The sequence below is a fragment of the Podarcis vaucheri genome (genome assembly GCF_965113315.1).
Source record: "Podarcis vaucheri genome assembly, chromosome: 12".
Classification (NCBI taxonomy): Eukaryota; Metazoa; Chordata; class Lepidosauria; order Squamata; family Lacertidae; genus Podarcis; species Podarcis vaucheri.
Window position 1 is genome coordinate 16639333 of NC_138750.1, and position 21915 is coordinate 16661247.

At 43.3% G+C, this 21915-nt stretch overlaps 1 protein-coding gene across 3 annotated transcripts in view; it reads left to right on the plus strand.

The window, feature by feature from the left end:
- Positions 1-21915, plus strand: part of NPHP3 (nephrocystin 3) — a 37921-nt gene that overhangs the window by 13050 nt on the left and 2956 nt on the right. For all 3 annotated transcript variants that reach the window (XM_082192964.1, XM_082192966.1, XM_082192965.1), the window contains 15 exons: positions 772-886; positions 3056-3199; positions 4536-4633; positions 6378-6480; positions 8127-8209; positions 9504-9642; positions 10810-10974; positions 11589-11686; positions 12268-12390; positions 15674-15863; positions 16837-17078; positions 18851-18926; positions 19021-19148; positions 20810-21050; positions 21345-21470. In XM_082192964.1, the coding sequence (XP_082049090.1) occupies positions 772-886; positions 3056-3199; positions 4536-4633; positions 6378-6480; positions 8127-8209; positions 9504-9642; positions 10810-10974; positions 11589-11686; positions 12268-12390; positions 15674-15863; positions 16837-17078; positions 18851-18926; positions 19021-19148; positions 20810-21050; positions 21345-21470 (2071 nt within the window). The remainder of the gene's footprint in view (positions 1-771; positions 887-3055; positions 3200-4535; positions 4634-6377; positions 6481-8126; positions 8210-9503; positions 9643-10809; positions 10975-11588; positions 11687-12267; positions 12391-15673; positions 15864-16836; positions 17079-18850; positions 18927-19020; positions 19149-20809; positions 21051-21344; positions 21471-21915) is intronic.

A 21915-nucleotide genomic window follows, 5' to 3' on the forward strand; every position in this document is an offset into this window, starting at 1 on the left:
CCTGAAACTTAACCTGAAACTGCCAACCTAGCAGTTGGAAAGCACGTCAAAGTGCAAGTAGACAAATAGGTACCACTCCGGCGGGAAGGTAAACAGCATTTCCGTGCACTGCTCTGGTTCGCCAGAAGCGGCTTAGTCATGCTGGCCACATGACCCAGAAGCTGTACGCCGGCTCCCTCGACCAATAAAGCAAGAGGAGCGCCACAACCCCAGAGTCGGTCACAACTGGACCTAACGGTCAGGGGTCCCTTTAACCTCTACCTCTGGTTACGTACTTAATTCGTTCCGGAGGTCTGTTCTTAACCTGAAACTGTTCTTAACCTGAAGCACCACTTTAGCTAATGGGGCCTCCTGTTGCTGCCACGCCGCCGGAGCACAATTTCTGTTCTCATCCTGAAGCAAAGTTCTTAACTCAAGGTACTATTTCTGGGTTAGCAGAGTCTGTAACCTGAAGCGTATGTAACCTGAAGCATATGTAACCCGAGGTACCACTGTACTGGGCTAAACGGACCAATGGTTTCAACTTGGTGCAAAGCATCTTCCTACATTCCTATACTGGTCCCAATATTTCCCGCATACTGATCATCCTTCTCTGCTCATTTTTTTTTACATTTAAATACAGCCGTCTCAAAATATTAAAAACAGTAAAAACAGTAAACTAACATTCCAAAAGATCATTGGCACCATTTAGATGCCGTAATGCAACTTTGAAAATGTATGTTCACGAGAAACCCATCTTCTCCCTTGTTTGTCTCTCCACCTTCTCCCTAGGATTCAGTTGCAACAGAAGCATTCGCCAAATACTCTCATCCTATATCATTTTGTTGGGAAACCTTTGTCTAGCAGTTCAGAGCCTGCGCTGATTCTCAGACGTCTCACTTTGAAGGTATTTAAAAAAAATAAAATGAAGTGAAAATTGGGCAGGGCAGAATCGTCAAAGTCTTTTTAAGGAGACCTGAATGCCTATGTGCTAAAGAAAAAGTCAAGAACTATTTTAATGGGCCTTGAATTTCTGATTTGACAGTAAGCCATCATATGGTGTACTGTGAATATTCTGATCCCTGGCAAGGTGGTCATTCCCATTTTTTCCTTCCCTGGGCCTTCGGGTCAACACGGGATTGCAGCGAAGCAAAGGTTAGGCTTAGTATGTTGTGGAATCTTGGACCACGGTTAAGGCCTCTCCTTGTTAACCATGGGGCGTAGCCAAGATTTGGCCTATGGTTACAGGTTGTGGTTGAGGAGAAGAGAAGAGACCTTAACCATGATCTTGGTTTTGGATGACATGTTAAGCCAAACGCTGGTCTAGCTGGTGTGCTCCATTGACCCCCATAACATGAAGAAGAGCAAAATGGCTGCATTCTCCTTCTTGGGAGCCAGTTAAAGATGGACTTCACGTGATATTCGGACGTGAGCAATATCTGCTTTGTCTCAAATGCCATGAAACTGCAAAAACAATCTCTAGGACACTGAAATATATGTATATATCTTAGGAATACCAGTTAGTTCATAACAAAAAAACAACAACCCTGAGAGTTAATGCACTGAGTAATATGTTTTCCTGGCTATTCCCAGCCATCTGGACAAAGAAGTAGAGACAGGTGGCATTTCGTCTGTTTGAGGCTCCAGGCAAACCCAGCTGGCGTTTTTCAGTTGGCAGCACACTGCACTGCTGCTGAGCTCGTCTCTCTTGATTTAGATACATGCAGTCATATTTTTAGAATAATACCCTAATTCGGGGACCCGAAAGTAGTGTGAAGGCAAAGTGAATCAGCGTCTACTGTTGAAGCTGGGCTGTTCTGGCCTTGTGAGCTGCCTGGGAAGGGAACCATATGCAAGGCATTCTGCAAAGTATAAGTGTAGCAGTTGTTTAAAGATATGACTGTTCTTTTTTAAAAAAGACGATGGTTCATTATGCTTGGCATTGATTCATATGTGGGTGCTCGGTCCCCTCTCCCTGCCACCCAGGATGTTGTGTGGTTCCTCATATGCTGGGCAATGCCAGGTCAACCACTGGGACAAAAACAGTGATGTAGCGCTTACAACGACAGAGATCACTTTTCCTGAATCTGTGCCAGTAAATCAACATTCTTCTCTACCCATCCACCTATTTTGCATTCTGCGGACTATTCAGCCCCACTGGGAAGAAGCAGGTCTACATTCTGCAAATGTCTACCATCCCATCATATACAGACAAAAGTTTTAATAGGATACCGCTAGGGCTAGGCAAGAGATATAGATATAATGTTGTTGTTGTTTAGTCGTCCCCTTCTCCTTGTGCCCTCAATGTTTCCCAACATCAGGGTCTTTTCCAGGGAGTCTTCTCTTCTCTCTCTCTCTAAATACCCAGATCGAAGTCCATATTGTGATATCGGTTTCATTAATTTTTGACCTGGTAGTATATATTGAATCACGGTGTGCGCGTGTGTGTGCTATGCAATAATCACAATGTGAGGGAAACTGCGAAGCCAGCCAATTCTTCTCTCGATCACAAGAGGAGGTGCTGGGGAAAAAATCACAATTCAGGAAAAACCGTAAAGCTAGCCAATGCCTCTAACATAGCTCCATCATTATTTCAAACATTGTGATATACCGGTATATCGCAATGTTTAGCTAGTGATTTATCACAATGTTGAAAAGCAGATATTGCCCACCATGACCTATTATGATGCAAGCAACAATTTGTTGCAAATCTATAGGACTGGGCAGTCAGTGATAGCATAATGTGTCAGCGTCCAATTCTCAGTACTTTATTCTCCTTTCAGGAGAATAAAATCAACCTAATGCTCTTCAATCCTGACACGTCATAAAAGACTATATTTAATTTCAGCATCATTCACGTGTCTCTGGAAAGAATTATTCATCTTCTTATTTTGATAAAATCATTTTAAACAGATGGATACGGTATTTTAATCCGCTTTTTGGTCCTCTTTACAATGAAAATGTAATTAACAAGAAATAGCATGGGGTCATATATTGCCTTTAATTTACTGTTTCTGTGTGTTCCCTGCTGGAAAATTAGGTAAAGCATATTTTACTCACATTTACAATGTTGTAGCTTATGCAGCATTCCTGGTCAGTCTCACCTTTGACACTCGATCCTGTAAAGCTATTAGAAGAATTTCCTCGTTGGCTGGAGAAACTTTCTGCTCACCACCAAGGCGGCATTATAATAATTATTGACTCTATTGATCGGATCCAGGTAACATTTGTAGTATACTTGACTTGATAACAGTACTGAAAAATGAATTTAGAATTGTATTGATTATTGTGCATTAGCTATTTCACCATTCAGCCTTTTCATTGCTAATGGATGATGCGTATTCGATATTACTGAGGTGGTTTTTTTAAAAAAAAGTTTGGGAGTAGTGGGCCTAGAACACAACACTGACACAGCACACACAACTCTTGCAACACATTATGTAGAAGGGGGTGGGGGAAATTATAGATGTTTACTGCATTCCCAGTGGCCACAGATACATAGACTTGGAAAGTGAAAACCATTTCAGGGCCAGATTTAGGGTTAATGAGGCCCTAAGCTACTGAAGCTAATGGAGCCCTTTATATGCCCAGCTGTTCTTTGTCAACAACAAATTGTCACTGTTTTTTGTGTTGGACACAGGTGGCGCTGTGGGTTAAACCACAGAGCCTAGGACTTGCCGATCAGAAGGTCGGTGGTCCGAATCCCCGCGACGGGGTGAGCTCCCGTTGCTCGGTCCCTGCTCCTGCCAACCTAGCAGTTCGAAAGCACGTCAAAGTGCAAGTAGACCAATAGGTACCGCTCCAGTGGGAAGGTAAACGGTGTTTCCGCTGCTCTAGTTTGCCAGAAGCGGCTTAGTCATGCTGGCCACCTGACCCGGAAGCTGTACGCCGGCTCCCTCGGCCAATAAAGCGAGATGAGAGCTGCAACCCCAGAGTCAGCCACGACTGGACCTAATGGTCAGGGGTCCCTTTGCCTTTACCTTTAAGCCATTTTAACCATTTCCTGAAGGTAATGGAGCCCTTTATATGTCCAGCTGTTCTTTGTCAACAACAAATTGTCGCTGTTTTTTGTGTTGAATATATGCTCTATGGTAATTTATGGACCTAACAGGTATCTAAAGCCATTTGCCCATGCTGCCATGCAACCAGACCACGCAGAATGAGCAAACCAGTGGTATTTTAGGGAGCAGGCTAGCAGGCAGGGCCCATTACTTACATTATAGGAGCCTACACAACACAAAACACTGTTGCTGTATGTAGGTTTTATTTTATTTGTTTTTATCTTACATTTTGGCAATGTACATCCAGTTTTTTTCTTTAATTTTTTGGGGGGCCCTCAAAAGAGTGGGGCCCCAATCTAAAGTTTGTTTCACTTATACATAAATCCAGCACTGCGCCATTTTTCTGTTGGGGGCTATAGGAAATCTGTGCATTTGTGACTTATGGGGACTGCTGAAAGGGAAAAATCAGGGGTGTAACAGTTGTCCTGCGGTGGGGTGGAATCTGTGTTCTGTTCAGCATGCTTATGAGTTTGAATTCAACTCTTTGTTTCTTAGCAAGCTGAAAAGCATATGAAATGGCTGATTGACCCCCTGCCAGTGAATGTGAGGGTCGTAGTGTCTGTGAATGTTGAAACTTGTCCCCCAGCGTGGAGGTAAGTTTGTTCTGGAGATGCTCAAATGCAATCTGCTTAAACTGTTCAGTTGGCAGGAGTCAGGAGGTGCCTTTAAGTTGTCAACAAAGGGTGTTCTGCAAGAGCCTATTCAGTCACAAACTTGATGCTTAAACGGCGCTTGCAGCATGACACCCTTTCCCAATACAGTGGTACCTCTAGTTAAGAACTTAATTCGTTCTGGAGGTCTTTTCTTAGCTGAAACTGTTCTTAATCTGAGGTTTTTATTTTTAATTTATTTAATCATTTTTTCAATACAAACAGCAACCACAAACAACACATACAAATAAAATCACAATAACACTAATAACACAATTTAACAATTCAGATTTGAGTACTGATATACCTATAACTACACCTTTTTAACAATATTTCCCCACGTCTCCTCCCCCTACTTCCCACCACTGTCCGCCTTATTCCTTCCAGATTTCGTCATATTTATCCATTCTTAATTTGCGTTGATATGCAGTTTGTTTGTATGTAGCTAGTCTGTCCATATTGTCAATCCATTTACTCAATGGAATCTTTTTGCGGCTCTTCTGATTCATCAAAACAAGTTTTTTTGCTTCTAATATGGCACGGTACATCCTTCTTCTTTTTTTTAACCCCTTGTAATCGCCCATGTTTCCAGTATATAATTTAGAATTAAATTCAAATCCCCTAAATAACAATTTCTTAACCTGAGCCGCGCCACTGGAGCACGATTTCTGTTCTCATCCCGAAGCAATGTTCTTAACCGAGGTACTATTTCTGGGTTAGCGGAGTCTGTAATCTGAAGCGTCTGTAACCTGAGGTACCACTGTATAAGAAATGGGGCAAGAGAGAGATGTAGGGGGAGCCACATTGCATTTTCCTGCTGGGGGAGGGAAGGATTAACTGCGCTGAAAGAGGCCTAGGAGATGATTCAGAAAAGGCATGTATGCTCCTGGACTCTAGCACTTCAGAGTGCAAGTGACAGGCGGCTTGTTTACTTGCTCTCGTATCAAAAATGCCATGCATTTTAAAGCTGTCTCATGGGGGGGGGGGGAGAAGGCTAGGTTGTGATTCATCCTTGCGTCAAAGCTTTTGTTATAGGCAATGTTGTCCCCACATAAACTGCATTCAAATAGGAACCCCGGAACGGATCCCGTTCGCATCCAGAGGTACCACTGTATGTGCAACAGCATTTGTGCAGTCACATTCACTGTAGCACTGCAAGATGCAGCTGCTGCAAAACCTGGAAGAAGAAGGTTGCCCCAGCAATGTTATATAGCTAGGGAAATGTGGCATCCTTCCAGATCCTGTGCAACAAATGAACAGCCGCTGTGATTGTGCTGCATGGTAATCTAATGCCCGGAAAGGTCTCTCACCCATTTTAGGTCTTTGTGCAGCAAGGCTGATAATGGATGGAATGTACCAAGGAGTAAAAAAGTGTTCAGTTCATTCTCTTCTAAGTGTTCCCTCTTAGCAGAGAATGGTAAGCCTCCTCCGTATTTAGGGCTTTGAAATACAACCATTATCTCAAAAAAAAAAAAAAAAAAAATCTACTGTGCGCTAATCTTGGGTATGTGCATGTAGGGACTTGCAGTACTTTGATATAGTCAGACTGCATAGATCAAAACTATATTGTCATCCAGAGCTCAATAGTAAAGGCTTCAAATTGTGTATTAGATTTTTTAAAAATATACTGTTCTAGTCTTTGAATCTGTTCTTTACAAGGAAGTGATTTCCACTCTCTCACTGAAAGGTTGTGGCCAACCCTTCATCTTGATCCATTAAATGCGAAGGATGTGAAATCTCTCATTAATGAAGAATGCAGCTGTGCGGACCTGAAACTGACAAAAGAACAGGTATTGATTCTTTATATATGTGTGAATGCTTTAGCCTGGGAGACGTTATCTACTGACAAAGTGAGAGAGACCTTGACTCAAAAAGAAAACTCCCAAAGCTCTACATGTGTAACTAAATTCTTTGTTAAAATGAAGCAAAACGCTGTAAAATGTGGAAAACCAATAACTGTAATTCACTCAAAGGGCTCGATTCATCATGCATAAAATCCCTTTGGAATTATTTGGTTAAAAAGGTAAAGGGACCCCTGACCATTAGGTCCAGTTGTGACCGACTTTGGAGTTGCGACGCTCATCTCGCTTTATTGGCTGAGGGAGCCAGCGTACAGCTTCCGGGTCATGTGACCAACATGACTAAGCTGCTTCTGGCGAACCAGAGCAGCGCATGGAAACGCCGGTTACCTTCCCGCCGGAGCGGTACATATTTATCTACTTGCACTTTGTGCTTTTGAACTGCTAGGTTGGCAGGAGCAGGGACTGAGCAACGGGAGCTCACCCCATTGCGGGGATTCGAACCGCCAACCTTCTGATTGGCAAGTCCTAGGCTCTGTGGTTTAACCCACAGTTATCTGCATATAAATGCGTGCTTGCATTTCTTTCCTCCCTTTTCTCCAAGGATCGCACCCATTTTGTCTTCTTAATAACCCTGTGGGGTTGACTACACTGAGCTTGACTAGCCTAAGGTCACCCGGTGGTTATTTGAACGTTGGTCTCCCAGGTCCAACAGAGTAACCACTGAACCACACCAGCCCCCACTCCACAAAGCTTTGGCTTTTGTAGTGTTAGATAAATGAACAAGGAGAGAGAATTCTGATCATCTACATATCTATTTGCCAAAAAGAGTTAGCAAAATCTTTCACCTTACCATCACTTAAGCCGTCATTAGCTCAACCCAAATATCACATCAAATGAAAGGCAGCTAAACTATGATTTGGTATGTCTGAATTGGCAGATCATGGTTTGTGATCAGGCAAGCAAACCAGAAACTATAGTTTAAAGTGGTTTTTGCACACCATAGCCTGGGCTATAGCCAGAGTAATTTTTACAAAAACCTAGTTATAGTCATTGTTGTACCTCAAGAGGCCACGACACTTTAGAAATCAGGGTATTTAGCAGATGGAGAAAAAAGTAAGCAAGTCACTCTGAACCATGGTTTGCTGGTATGGCTTGGAAAAAAAACATGGTTTGGGTTCTAAACTATTAGTGCAAACCATGGTTTGACGCGATGTCTGAATTGAATCACTGCATTCTTCAAACTAAAACAGTAAAAAAAGATTGCGGAATGAGTTTCCTGTGAGTAAGCATTTCTATGAGTGTGGCAGTTTGTAGACAATACAACATAAATAAGCTCAGCAAGTTACTCTCTTAAAGGGAAGTTTTCCTTCTGCCCATACTGTCTGTCATGTGCTTTATCTTTTCCCTACTGCAAAAAAGATCGTCAACTAGAATGATGGCAATTAATACAGTAATGTGGTTACATTGCTTTTTTTAAAAAAAAGTCATATAATTTACATTGCACCGTCCTGAGTATATTTTGTATACTGCCCCCAATGTGTTGCTGTTCTTGTGCTCTCCTTCAGCCTGTATATTTGTGCAGAATTTTCAGATCCTCATAGAATCCTTAACGTTTGTGTTCAAACCTACTCTAGGAGAAGAAGCTTGAGAAACATGGTCATTCCGCTACAACTTGCAATGCCCTGTATGTCACTCTCTTGGGCAGAATGATGGCTGGGTATGTTGAAAGAAATACGGAAACTGTAGTGCTTCGCATGTGTTCTGTAACCACAAACTGTGGATGAAAAGTTAAAAGCTGTGTTTTTGGAATCCAGATCCACTAAATTCAATGGGACTTCTTCACTGTTTTTAGTGGGATCTAGATTTCACAGCGGCCTGATTCAGATATAATGGTGCAATATTTTTTTAGTGCTGCATATGAACTGACCTGGGCTTTAAGATCCTTTGTGGAGGTATTCCCCAGAGGAATATAAATTTAATAAATATAAAATTTAACAAGCAATAAATTTTAAGGAACAAGACTCAGACTTGGTTGTCCTCGTCTTCTTTTGAAACATCCACTTCCTGTTTAAAACTAACCATAGTTTATCATGACATATTAACTGGAGGGAACTCTGTCTAGTTTAAACTATGACCTGATTTAGAATGTAAACTAAACCCATGGTTTAGTGCAAGGACAAAGGAACTACCATGGGTTCACGATGTCTTACATCCTTCTTCTCCTCCTCCCACTAAACTTGGACAAAGTCTAATTTCACTTTCCACAAAACCTGGCTTGTTGCACGTGCACCCAGAGATCATCAGTTAAAACCAACTTTGGTTAGTTAAACAAACCAGCTTCACATCCCATGGTTTGAATTTGGCTTGTTAAAAAACCTGATGTGTTTGTTGGAAATCACAGCCCCTTGTTTGTACCTTGTGTCATGGACTGGCTGGATGCAGAGGAATTGGTGGAGGGGGGGGAGAGAGAGACACCAGCTGGGGAACCCCCCCCCCCCAAGGGAAGAAGACTCAGAGCCAGGGAATTGGTGGTGGGGTGACAAGGAGTTGTCCGGAGGGAGAAGAAAAATCTGCAAAGAAAAACAAGCAAAGAAACGGTTGTAATTCTTGACAAGTGTCAGCAGCAAGGCTTATATGGAATCACACCATAAAACATTCATCGCACAGATGTTTATGAACAATCCTTGTTTTTGTTATACTTAGGACTCAGCTTGAATATAATAAATAATCTGCCTTGCTTTAAGTGTTTTTGTGCTAGTAGCTTTAATCTTTAAAAAATCAAAACTCTTACTTTATAGGATTTTTTTTTTAATCTGAAGGCATTTTCTTTTGTGCCTGATATTTTGATCCCCCCCCACAACCAAATTTAGAAACATACACCAGCAGATGTTTTTCCAGTTGGGCACAGCAGTGGCTGAAGTCCATAATAAATAGTCATTTTCTGTAGTAATTTAAATACTCTGTTTCAGGTTTCTTTTTAAATCCTTTGTTTCCTCCTCCCCCTTTCCCAGTGCTGGAAGTGCAGAAGATATTGACGTAATCCTTCAGAAGTTTTTGCAGTGCCAAGACACAGTGTCGCTGTACAAGCTAGTTCTGAATTCAGTCGAAGAATCCTTGAAAAGTGAAAAAGACAAAAACCTCATGAAAGAGGCAAGTTACGAAGTCTAAAGAAGCTCTCTTTTTTGGGGGGGGGGGTGTGAAATGCGTATGTACTTTCATAGAAACAGCTTTTCATTAGTAAAATGAAAAGCACAGGGTGGTGGTAAGCTCAATGGCCCCAAGTCCAAATTGTAAAATCCACATTTAGATCCCCACCTTTTGCCACCATGTTCAGTTGGTTATAACAATTGTACCGTAGTCTGTAGCACAGAGGGTTAAAGATGCCATATTCTACTACATGGCAATGTTGACCTCACTTTTGTAGACCTTCCCACATCTTAGCAGATTTCAAGGACATGTACTACACACACAGTTTCTGCAGAACATGGACACATGCACAGCAACATGCATGTTTTATAATTTAGTAGATCAGGCGCAAGCAGTGCTTCATTAAAAGAAAATTAAGTGCTTTACGAGAAGGCCCTGCCTTCAGGCTTGCTATCTAAAAACAAACTTTTCCGTTCCAAAGTTAATGACCAAATGCACATTCAAAGCAATTTGATTTATCATGGAGTTTTATTTGGGCCGGCAAATAGGAAATTCTGAACAGTTGAAATGCTGACATTTTAAAAGTCACTGCTTGTTTAAAAGATAAATCCGTTCTTTCTTCAGTGCTCTGTTGTAGGTCTGCGGTGGCTAAAATCTTTTGTTACGTCTCTTCAGATAAAGTATCTGTTTAATTTACACTAATAAGACGAAAGTTTTGCAGCAAACACAATTTATGCTGTAGCCAGTTTTCAAAAGCAGTAATTGATAAGTTTGCAGTCATGTTTTCATCTTTCAGCTCTTCTGAAAGAGCTAAGATCAAAATCCCTTAGATCTAAAATCTTGTATGTCTGTCAAGCATTCTGAAAGCTTCTTATATTGTTTAGGCACATTTAAATCTCTGTGCTGAGATTTTTATGAGGTTACTTTTTGTTGTGGGAACTCCCCCACTTTTTTAAGAATGTAGGTAGAACTTCCTGGAGAGCTGTCCATCTAGATTCAATGCTAATGCTTATTACGTTCATTGTTTCAATATTTTTTTATCATGATCCTGAAGCATCTACTGGTTTAGTTTTGCTGCTGTGCTGTATTATTTATTACTGGTCACACAGCAGACTCAGAAAGCAGTGGACGATAAGTTTTATTAAAATTATTTGTATGCTTGCGCTGTAGATACTTTGCCTCATCAGTGTTAGTCACAACGGAGTCAGCGAATCAGAACTGATGGAACTATGTCCCACGCTGTCGTGGGAAGTGCTGGCCTCCTTAGTTTACAGTTTGCACAAGATGTGCTTTTTGACGTACGGCTGTGGCTTGTTAAAGTTTCGACACCTTCAGGTAAGATGTTCTTGCAAAGGTATCTGACACCTGCCAGCTTCTTATAGAAGGCAAAATGAAAGAATATATGCATATCACTCCTCCTCCTTGCATTTTCAAATATTTTCTACAAAAAGAATCTTTTAAGATCCATTCTGTTTCACGTATCGTGAAGTTTGTGCTCAAGGAGAGAAAAATTATAGTTCCAGTCCTGATGGGAAGTTTTGTCTCCCTCTTTCTCTTGCACACAGACATGCCCCAGGCATGAGGAATTATGTTCTTAATGTAAAATTCATTCCAGATTTTTGGATTTCCTTGCCTTACCAGCCTTATATTAAGCAGTTAAGTTATGCAATGTACCAGCCTTGGTTTTTCTTCATTGCTTTCTTTGATGAGACTTCAAAATCCTCAGTTCACAATTTACTAATCTGAGAGATTAATGCTGCAGTCCTAAACCTATTTTATTAGCTGAACCCCATTGTACGTACTATGACTTATTTCTGAGTAACATGCATAGGATTGCATTGTAACACACACATACCGGCTTACTTCCGAAAAGATATGCGTAGAATTGTGCTGCAATTTATACAATGCAACCATTGTCTTCTGTGTATTTTTTGTGGGTTTTTTTTTAGGCTTGGGAGACTGTCAAACTGCAATACATGGAAGAAGGTCAGAATGTTTTTGCTACTTTCAGAGAAAAACTCATAGACTACTTCACCATGCAACTAAGGTAGACTTTTCAGGAAATTAGAGAAACAAATAATTCAGTATTTCCCATAGTTGACAGATGGTTTTTATAACTCAGTGGCTAAAAGTCTGAACTGTAGACCAGGAAGTCTTCATCTCAGATTTCACTTCTGCTATAGACTCAGTGGATGGATTTAAGCAAAGCATTAACTTGGGACCAGGGCAAGATTTTTGTGATTCCCAGGCAAAAATCTGGCAGTGGGGTCTCAACTTGGTTTTATCTCCTTTTTTTCATCTTATGTTAAAGATATTTTAATAGTTGTCCCCCCCCCCCCAATATCCTTTGCTTAGCTGCTTTGGGTGCTGGTTTTTTGTTTGTTTGTTTGTTTGTTTGTTTAGAAAGGCAGGATATAAATTGAAACGATGTGTGGTTTTATCCATCTAAGTTCTACTCAGAGGAGACCTACTGAAAGTAATAGACCAAAGTTAGGCATGTCTATCAATTTCAGTGGGTCTGCTCTGACTATGCAGATAAGGCATTTTGCAGAAGATGTGTTGTAATATTGCCCAATGTGGATGACTATTTTATCAACCCCTGTATTTTGCTTTCTGCTCTCCCATCAGCGAAGAGAGAGTGACTTGGAGGAGTGCGGATGAACTCCCCTGGTTGTTCCAGCAGCAAGGGGACAGGCAAAAGTTGCAGAAGTGCCTGCTGAATCTCTTTGTGTCTCAGAACCTTTATAAAAGGTAAGAACTATGTCTTGGTTTGCAGGTTCTTATTGCTAGTGTGTCATTTCTAAATAAGCACATGTTCCTAGAAATACATACAGACATGCTCATTCCAGATAGAAATATTGAGTAACATCATGAGTATCTAATTCAAGCACCCCAGCTGCTCAAGAGTTCTTAATTCCCCTTCCTCGGTGCGAATAGCAACAGAGGCTTTGGTTAGATTTTCTTTTTGCGCCTTACAGTGGTGCCCCGCAAGACGAATGCCTCGCAAGACGGAAAACCCGCAAGACGAAAGGGTTTTCCGTTTGCGAGTTGCTTCGCAAGACGAATTTCCCTATGGGCTTGCTTCGCAAGAAGAAAGCCCATAGGGAAATCTCCGGGGACCTCTTTTAAATGCTGGCGGTGGGGAGCAAAGCCTCCCCTCCCCTCCGGCCTTCAGAAGAGGTCCAGGAAGGCCGGCGGGGGCCGAAAGGCTTTGCTCCCCACCGCCAGCATTTTAAAAGCAGTCCCGGATAGCAGGGAAGCGCTTCCCGCTATCCCGGACGGCTTTTGAAGGCAGGCGGGGGGGAGCAAAGACTTTTGCCCCCCGTCGGCCTTCAGAAGAGGTCCTGGACCTCTTCTGAAGGCCGGCGGGGGGCAAAAGTCTTTGCTCCCCCCTGCCTGCCTTCCCGGGAGAGCGGAGAAACGCGCTGCATTTCTCCGCTGTCCCGGACGGCTTTTGAAGGCAGGCGGGGGGGGGAGCAAAGACTTTTGCCCCCCGCCCCCCTTCAGAAGAGGTCCAGGACCTCTTCTGAAGGCTGGCGGGGGGCGAAAGTCTTTGTCCCCCCTGCCTGCCTTCCCAGAGGCTTTTAAATCGCCCCGGACAGCGGAGAAGTCCTCCGCTGTCCCGGGGCGATTTTAAAATGCCGCCCGCCAGCATTTTAAGATCGCCCCAGACAGCGGAGAAGTCCTCCGCTGTCCCGGGGTTTTTTAAAATGCTGGGGGTGGGAAGAAAAGCCCTTGTCCCCCCCCCCCCAGCCTTCAGAAGAGGTTGGGGGACAGACTGTCCCCGGACCTGGTCTGAAGGCGGTTTCCCTAGGAACGCATTGATTGATTTTCAATGCATTCCTATGGGTAACCGTGCTTCGCAAGATGAAAAACTCGCAAGAAGAAAAAACTTGCGGAACGAATTAATTTCGTCTTGCGAGGCACCACTGTATTTCCCCCATAAAGCCCTGGGTTCAAAAGAGAGGGAACTGCCAGGACCTTTGTTGCTGTTGTGTCAGGACTGGGGAGAATGAAAGAGAATCTGATCTGCGTAGTAAGCGGGAAGACTCTGCAAAAGATTGTGGTAGTCAGAATTTAGGGTACAGAACTAAAGAGTGTTTTACCTCAGCTTTTGTGGGACTGACCAATAAGGCAGAACCGATGGCTGTGTTGATTCATCATGCTGAGCCATAGGTGAGAATGAGCCTTGGGCTCATGTAAGGAAGAGTTCAGAAACCTTATAGAGATGAGAAGACTCTCTGGTAGCAGACCTGGCCTTGGAGAGCTGCTTTCTTTTTCTTTTTTAAAAAAATATTTTTTATTAATTTACAACAAAAACACACAATAGTTTCACATCCAATTTTTCACAAAATATTTCTTTTCTGGACTTCCTTCAGCTTCTCCGTAAATCATCCATAGTCAATATTTAAGTTACGCATTCCTTAAGTTTGTATTGTCATTATTTAATCCTTTCCCCTTCTAGTCCCTTTTAACAATACTTCTCAAATTTCACAGTGCTTCTATAAATCCCTCTAGCGTTATCTGCCCCTCACTTATACTTCTCAGATATTCCACAAATTTCCCCCAGTCCTCGATGAACTTTTGGTCTCTTAGATATCTAATCTTCCCAGTCAATTTGTCCAACTCAGCATAGTATAACAGCTTCATTCTCCATTCTTCCATTGTTAGTATTTCCTGTTGTTTCCATTTCTGAGCCAGTAACACTCTTGCAGCTGTAACTGCATATTGAAAAAATTTACAGTCTTTTCTCTTTATCTCATTTCCTAAAATCCCTAACAGAAAGGCCTCTGGTTTCTTTACGAATGTGTATTTGAGTATCTTCTTCAATTCATGATATATCAGTTCCCAGAAGCCTTTCACTTTCTTACATTCCCACCACATATGATAAAAGGAACCTTCTTTATCTTTACATTTCCAACAGAGTTGCTTTCAGAGGGAGTGGACAGTGCTAGGCTAGATAGCTCCTTTTGGCCATACATGCTTATAATTTAACATACTTAAATGGTGCAGCTCTTCTTGTACGGTTTTAGAGGTAGTTGAATTAAGCAGCAAATGACAATTGAGAGAGCCCATGTGTATACTTGCGAAAGAGTTGGCATGTATACTGATTGTGAGGGGGGAGTGTCATTGTGCTGTCCTAGAGACCTCTCCCAAAACTTTGACACATTTTGGATAACTGACTCACCCAGAAGTTCATAACAAAGAGAGACTCAGAAGCCCTCCTATCAATTGCTCACCATGTGTAGCTTCATAGGTTCCTGACTAGAGAAGGAGGACGATTAAATTGGATACTGTTATTAAGAGCTTGATTTCCCCCCTGTGGGGTAGTAATTTTGGGGGGATGAGCAGCCCTCAGACCTTGATGGACTGCGTTGGCTGTTTTAGACCCAGCGTGATGAACATAAGGAGTAACATAGGTGTCCACCAAATGTATTTATGGGGCCAGAACCTTTATTAAATGTTCTAGATATAGGTAGGTAGCCGTGTTGGTCTGCCGTAGTCGAAACAAACAAACAAAAAATTCCTTCCAGTAGCACCTTAGAGACCAACTAAGTTTGTTATTGGTATGAGCTTTCGTGTGCATGCACACTTCTTCAGATACACTGAAACAGAAGTCACCAGACCCTTATATATAGTGAGAGGGTTGGGAGGGGTATCACGATAAAGCTATTTTTGGCCATCTCACCTCTTGCTTTTTCCTGTAATACCAATTGCAGTCGTTAACAGTCGTCAACTGGTTTACCACACCTATCAGCCAATCACCCATTCCCACCACCCTTCTGAGTAATACCCCTCCCCACCCTCTCTCTCTCTATATATATATATCTTACTATATCTTACTATATATAAGGGTCTGGTGACTTCTGTTTCAGTGTATCTGATGACGTCTGCATGCACACAGAAGCTCATACCAATAACAAACTTAGTTGGTCTCTAAGGTGCTACTGGAAGGATTTTTATTTTATTTCATTGAATGTGTTTAGAATTTACTCCTTGGAACTTCTCCTGCATCGTATTTCCTTGCTTGCAGGGGCCATTTTGCAGAACTGCTGAGTTACTGGCAACTTCTTGGGAAAGATAAGAGCTCCATGGCAGCAGAGTATTTTAGCTCCCTTAAACTTTATGAGCAAAGCTGCGAGGGGGAAGAAAGCATGATCTCTCTAGCTGATCTTTATGAAACTCTGGGGCGATTTCTTAAAGACCTGGGTCTTCTCAGTCAGGTAAGTGCATTTGGTGGGCAAAAGAGCAAATGAAAATCTTATGTCCCACAGTGACACGCCACGGGGTATGCCATTTTGCGCAGTGTTGGATACACGGAGAACTGTAGTTTTCATTCAAATGGTTCATTATTTTTTGCTATTACAGTGGTACCTTGGGTTAAGAACTTAATTCGTTCTGGAGGTCTGTTCTTAACCTGAAACTGTTCTTAGCCTGAAGCACCACTTGAGCTAATGGGGCCTCCCGCTGCTGCCGGAACACGATTTCTGTTCCCATCCTGAAGCAAAGTTCTTAACCTGAGGTACTATTTCTGGGTTAGCAGAGTCTGTAACCTGAGGCGTATATAACCCAAGGTACCACTGTATTTTGTAAAAAGCTTTATCTATTTTTTAAATGGAGATAACTATATTTATCCCGGGGAAGATTACGGTGGAGGAGAACACCCACAGTCATTCGGTTAGGTCTCAAGAGACCAGAGATGGAATCTTCGGCTCACATCAAGCCTCTTAAAAGACAATGCAGACCAATCTGGAGGTAGTCCATTGAAGGACTGGCATAGTTGTGGAAAGTGATTGGAAAAACCTGTATAAGGTGTATGCGGCATCTCCCAACAGCCAGAGAAAGCAGTGTTTCATTTCCTCCTTCACAATGTATGCAACTACATTTTTAAATGGAGTCAAACAGACAGTTCGATTCACCTAGGGGAAAGTTTTCAGAGTCATAGAATCATAGCGTTGAAGGGAGCCCGAGCATCATCCAGTCCAATCCCACTACAATGCAGGTATCTCAACATGTGGTCTCCCATCCAGTTTAAAACTGGTACCGGACCCTGCTTAGCTTTGCAAATGTCCTGGCACTTTTATTGCAGCACCACTGGGAAATGGCAGGTGGAAAGGTGGAGAGCTTTTAATAGAATTTCCTGGGTGATCCCACCTCCCTTTTTTAAAAAAATTATATATATATATTCTTTTATAGGCCATTGCTCCTTTGCAGCGCTCGCTGGAGATTCGGGAGACTGCCCTTGATCCAGACCACCCCAGAGTTGCCCAGTCACTCCATCAGTTAGCTGGCGTTTATGTGCAGTGGAAGAAGTTTGGTAATGCTGAACAGTTGTATAAACAAGCTCTGGAAATCTCTGAAAATGCTTACGGGACCGAACATCTCAGGGTCGCTCGTGAACTTGATGCTCTCGCAATGTTGTATCAAAAACAGAACAAGTAAGCACAGCCATTTTCTCCTTCATCTCTCTCTCTCTTTTTCTCCTCCCTAAGATGTTGCTCCAGAGTGGCAGCTGGGCTGCAAAATCTGTGGGGCAAAGAAATTTGGTTTTGGGACACTGGAAGGGTAGTTTGGGGAAGGAGGTTGTGGAAGCCTTTAGGCTGGAGAGAGAGCCTCCCTCTCTTTAGGCGGACTAGTATGGCAAGGGATGTATGCTAATGATGCTTTGATGTTCAGCATTATTTTATGTCTCCCGAAAAATTATAGAGTGGGATAGGAGATTGGTTTGAGGCAGAGAGTACTGTTAAATTGCCTGGTAGCCTTCTTCTTTTCGGTCATCTGTACCAACTGATTTTGTGGGTCTTTTGAAATCAGGTTTTAAGAAATTGTTTTTGTTGGGCTTCACAGATGCTTGCTTCCATCCATGGGCCAGTTTAGATATTTATGCTCATGTTAATGTGATACAATGGGTGTCGAATTACACCCATGTCCCACATCTCACCTGGGCACCTGTAACTGTGCCTAATTTCTGTAATCCATGCAGCAAGTGGAATGAAAAGAGGAAATGTGCTTCTGTCACTGGTGGCTTTTTATAGGCAGCGGCGGCTGCTGTGTCGTCCTCCATATACAGTGGTACCCCACAAGACGAATGCCTCGCAAGACGGAAAACCCGCAAGACGAAAGGGTTTTCTGTTTTGGAGGCACTTCGCAAGACGAATTTCCCTATGGGCTTGCTTCGCAAGACGAAAGCCCATAGGGAAATCTCCGGGGACCTCTTTTAAATGCTGGTGGTGGGGAGCAAAGCCTTTCCCCCCCTCCGGCCTTCAGAAGAGGTCCAGGAAGGCCGGCGGGGGCCGAAAGGCTTTGCTCCCCACCGCCAGCATTTTAAAAGCAGTCCGGGATAGCAGGGAAGAGTTTCCCGCTATCGCGGACGGCTTTTGAAGGCAGGTGGGGGGGGGGAGCAAAGACTTTCGCCCCCCGCCTGCCTTCAGAAGAGGTCCAGGACCTCTTCTGAAGGCGGGCGGGGGGCGAAAGTCTTTGCTCCCCCCTGCCTGCCTTCTCGGGAGAGCGGAGAAAGGCAGCGCCTTTCTACGCTCTCCCATACGGCTTTTGAAGGCAGGCGGGCGGGGGGCAAAAACTTTCGCCCCCCGCCCGCCTTCAGAAGAGGTCCAGGACCTCTTCTGAAGGCGGGCGGGGGGCCAAAGTCTTTGGCCCCCCTGCCTGCCTTCCCAGGGGCTTTTACATCGCCCCGGACAGCGGAGAAGTCCTCCGCTGTCCCGGGCGATTTTAAAATGCCGCCCGCCAGCATTTTAAGATCGCCCCGGACAGTGGAGAAGTCCTCCGCTGTCCCGGGGTTTTTTAAAATGCTGGGGGTGGGAAGAAAAGCCCTTGTCCCCCCCCCCCAGCCTTCAGAAGAGGTCGGGGGACAGACTGTCCCCGGACCTGGTCTGAAGGCGGTTTCCCTAGGAACGCATTAATTGATTTTCAATGCATTCCTATGGGAAACCGAGCATCGCAAGACGAAAAACTTGCAAGAAGAAAAAACTTGCGGAACGAATTAATTTTGTCTTGCAAGGCACCACTGTATAGGCCATTACAGTGCAGTACTGAAACAAACCCTGGCAATACTTGCTCATAAAATTGCACCCCAAGAAGTCAAGATCTCCCACTAGCCTGGTGAGAAAGAAGGGTTATATCCCCCCGTTAAAAGCACTGTTGAACTCTTAGTAAGTTAGTCAAACAAAATCATAATTGATTTTATTCATTTTAGATACGAACAAGCTGAACAGCTAAGGAAGAAATCCTTAAAAATTCAGCAAAAGGCTGTGAGACGTAAAGGAAGCCTGGTAAATGTTTTATTCCTTTGTTATATGGCTTTTGCTATTTCAAGGCTTAAAATATAGAAGGTCAAGGCAGTGAGTTTCTTGATCTCCTTTTTAGTATGGATTTGCTCTTCTTCGCCAACGAGCCCTGCAGCTAGAAGAGCTCACTTTGGGAAAAGATACGTCCGATAATGCTCGGACGCTTAACGAGCTCGGAGTTCTCTACTACCTCCAAAATAATCTTGAGTAAGTACTGATTCTGTAACAACCTACACGGCTTCCTTTCTCTTAGAACTGGCTGGGAGGGTGCCATTATTCCCGACAGGAGCAATGCCATACAAGTTTTGTAGCCTGCGTTCCATATGGAAGAAGGAACATCAAATATACAAACTCAGATTTCAGGTTTGTGTCACTGCTGCATTTCCTACCATTTTGAAGGAAATGGCCAAAAGGATTGCAATTCCAATGTGCAAGTTGTCAGGAGCTCAGCCTACACTCGAGTAGGACCCTGGCAGAGACACATGCCCGACTGGCATGTTCCCTCCCTCCTCGTCGATTGTTCAGGAGCTTCATAAGCTTTCTTCAGCCTGAACATCACAGCGACCGATGCCAACAAGCATCGGCACACTTAGGGATCCGCAGAGTCTACGCAGCTTGCGTAACAGACCTCAGCAACTCAGCTTTTGGCTAATCTACTTTATTTACATATAAACACACACGGAGCACTGCAACATGGCTCCCTCTCTCTCTAGCATAGTCTCCGTCACTTCCCACTCTGTGGAGTCAAAACATATACCATCATGTGAAAGACAACAATCCCATGACTGCAACCATGGAGCAGGAATTCTAACACAAGTATCTTCCTACATGGACTTTGGGCCACTTCACACCTATCTACACCAGTTTCAAAGTTATAAGGCAGCTTGATTTTTATCAGCTTGGACCGAAGCATAATGTTGCAGCCAGCATTATCCATATGCAGGTGACATGTGAGGTAGGGGGCCAGAATCTGCTGGACAATCCCAATCCCTCTCTACTTATTTTTCCAGATGTGTTAGGCTTCCTCAAACTCAGCCCTCCAGATGTTTTGAGACTACAGTTCCCATCATCCCTGACCACTGGTCCTGCTAGCTAGGGATCATGGGAGTTGTAGGCCAACAACATCTGGAGGGCCGAGTTTGAGGAAGCCTGTGTTAGGCATTGTGTTCTAAATGTGTATGCTTAATTTCAACCCTACCCGTAATTTTCATGGTGTCTGTTATGTAGAGAAGGGCTACATTATGCACATAGTGATATCAGATGACTTCAGGACCATCAGGAGAAAGACTGTCAAATGTGGTCCTAAATGCATTATCTGTTCTCTTATTGGGGTTTTGAGTTTTCTGCTTTGATTTTTGATAAAATTAGCAGATGTGTATCAGGGCAGGTCCAACAAACATTGAGCAATCACAGGTCCTGGGGTAAGTGGTGGTGCAATTATGGGAATTGCTGTGTCCCTGGCTACCTAGATCATCTGTTTCATTTGCATATGCAAGTACATTTTAAGGACTGGGTATTGCTCATGCGTGGAGCAAACTCTTGAATGAACCAGCACTTGCAAACATGGTTAGGCAGAAACCTTTTTCCTTCTTGAAAGGAAAAGTCAAGGGTTGACAAAGCAAGCCAAATTCCTTGCACAATATACTGAAGGGTCACGATTCTTCATCAGCAGTGGAACACACTGGCTTTGGAGTAGAATTATACCATTCTGCAGCACTGGTAAAACAAAGGATGTACAACTGCTCTGCAAGTTCTGGTATGAGCTAATCCACTTTTGATGGATGCATTGACTAAATCACTTACAGTTCTGCGTTTTCAGTCTCGCTGCAGCAGATTAATGGTTTCCCTTAAAACGGACATTCTTCTAGGACAGCAGAGCTTTTCCTCAAACGCTCCCTGGAAATGCGAGAGCGTGTTCTCGGGCCTGACCACCCAGATTGTGCCCAGTCTCTGAATAATCTAGCAGCCCTCAGCAACGAGAAGAAGAACTACGACAAGGCAGAGGAGCTGTACGAAAGGGCACTGAACATCAGGAAAAGAGCACTGGCCCCAGACCACCCGTCTCTGGCTTACACAGTGAAACACCTTGCTGTCTTGTACAAGAAGATGGTAAGAGCAATAGACGTGTGAATGCGCTATTCATTTTAGGTGTCAGAAGCTCTCACCTAGCTTGGGGCTTTACACAGTAGCTTGCGGTGACAGTGAGGTGGAAATAACAGAAGCAGAATAAATTATGCCAAGTAAATTAAGTCCAGAGTAATCGCACAGCGCTGCAAATAGTGACATTTTCATTTGACTTCAACCAACGGTTGATGACAGCATGGATTGAATGTGCAGCATTTCTAAAAGGAAAGAAGGCTATAGCGATCTGCCTCTCAAGCTCACGCTTGCTTTGTTTCCTAGGGAAAGCTTGACAAAGCTGTTCCTCTGTACGAGTTGGCTGTTGAAATCAGGCAGAAATCGTTTGGTCCAAAGCACCCGAGTGTGGCCACTGCTTTAGTGAACTTAGCAGTTCTTTACTGCCAGATGGTAAGTTTTCTCTGCCCTCTCCTTTTATACACAATATCAGGGATGGTTAATGAATGATTTGCACAACATATGCCACAATTCAATGTAGCCAATAAGAAGAGGGGGGAAAACACCAGATTAAAATCTCTATTGCAGCTCCCTGAAGTAAATATAAAATGCTGGTTTAAAATAGGACTAAAAATGTGTGTTTTCACATTAATTGGAAGCAGATACAGAGGCACAGCACAGTATTATCATAAGATCTCAGGGTGGTTCACATTTTTGTATAGCTGTATACTACTTTTTGTAAGGGACATGGGTGGCGCTGTGTATTAAACCACAGAGCCTAGGACTTGCCGATCAGAAGGTCGACGGTTCGAATTCCCGCAACGGGGTGAGCTCCCGTTGCTCGGTCCCAGCTCCTGCCCACCTAGCAGTTCGAAAGCACATCAAAGTGCAAGTAGAT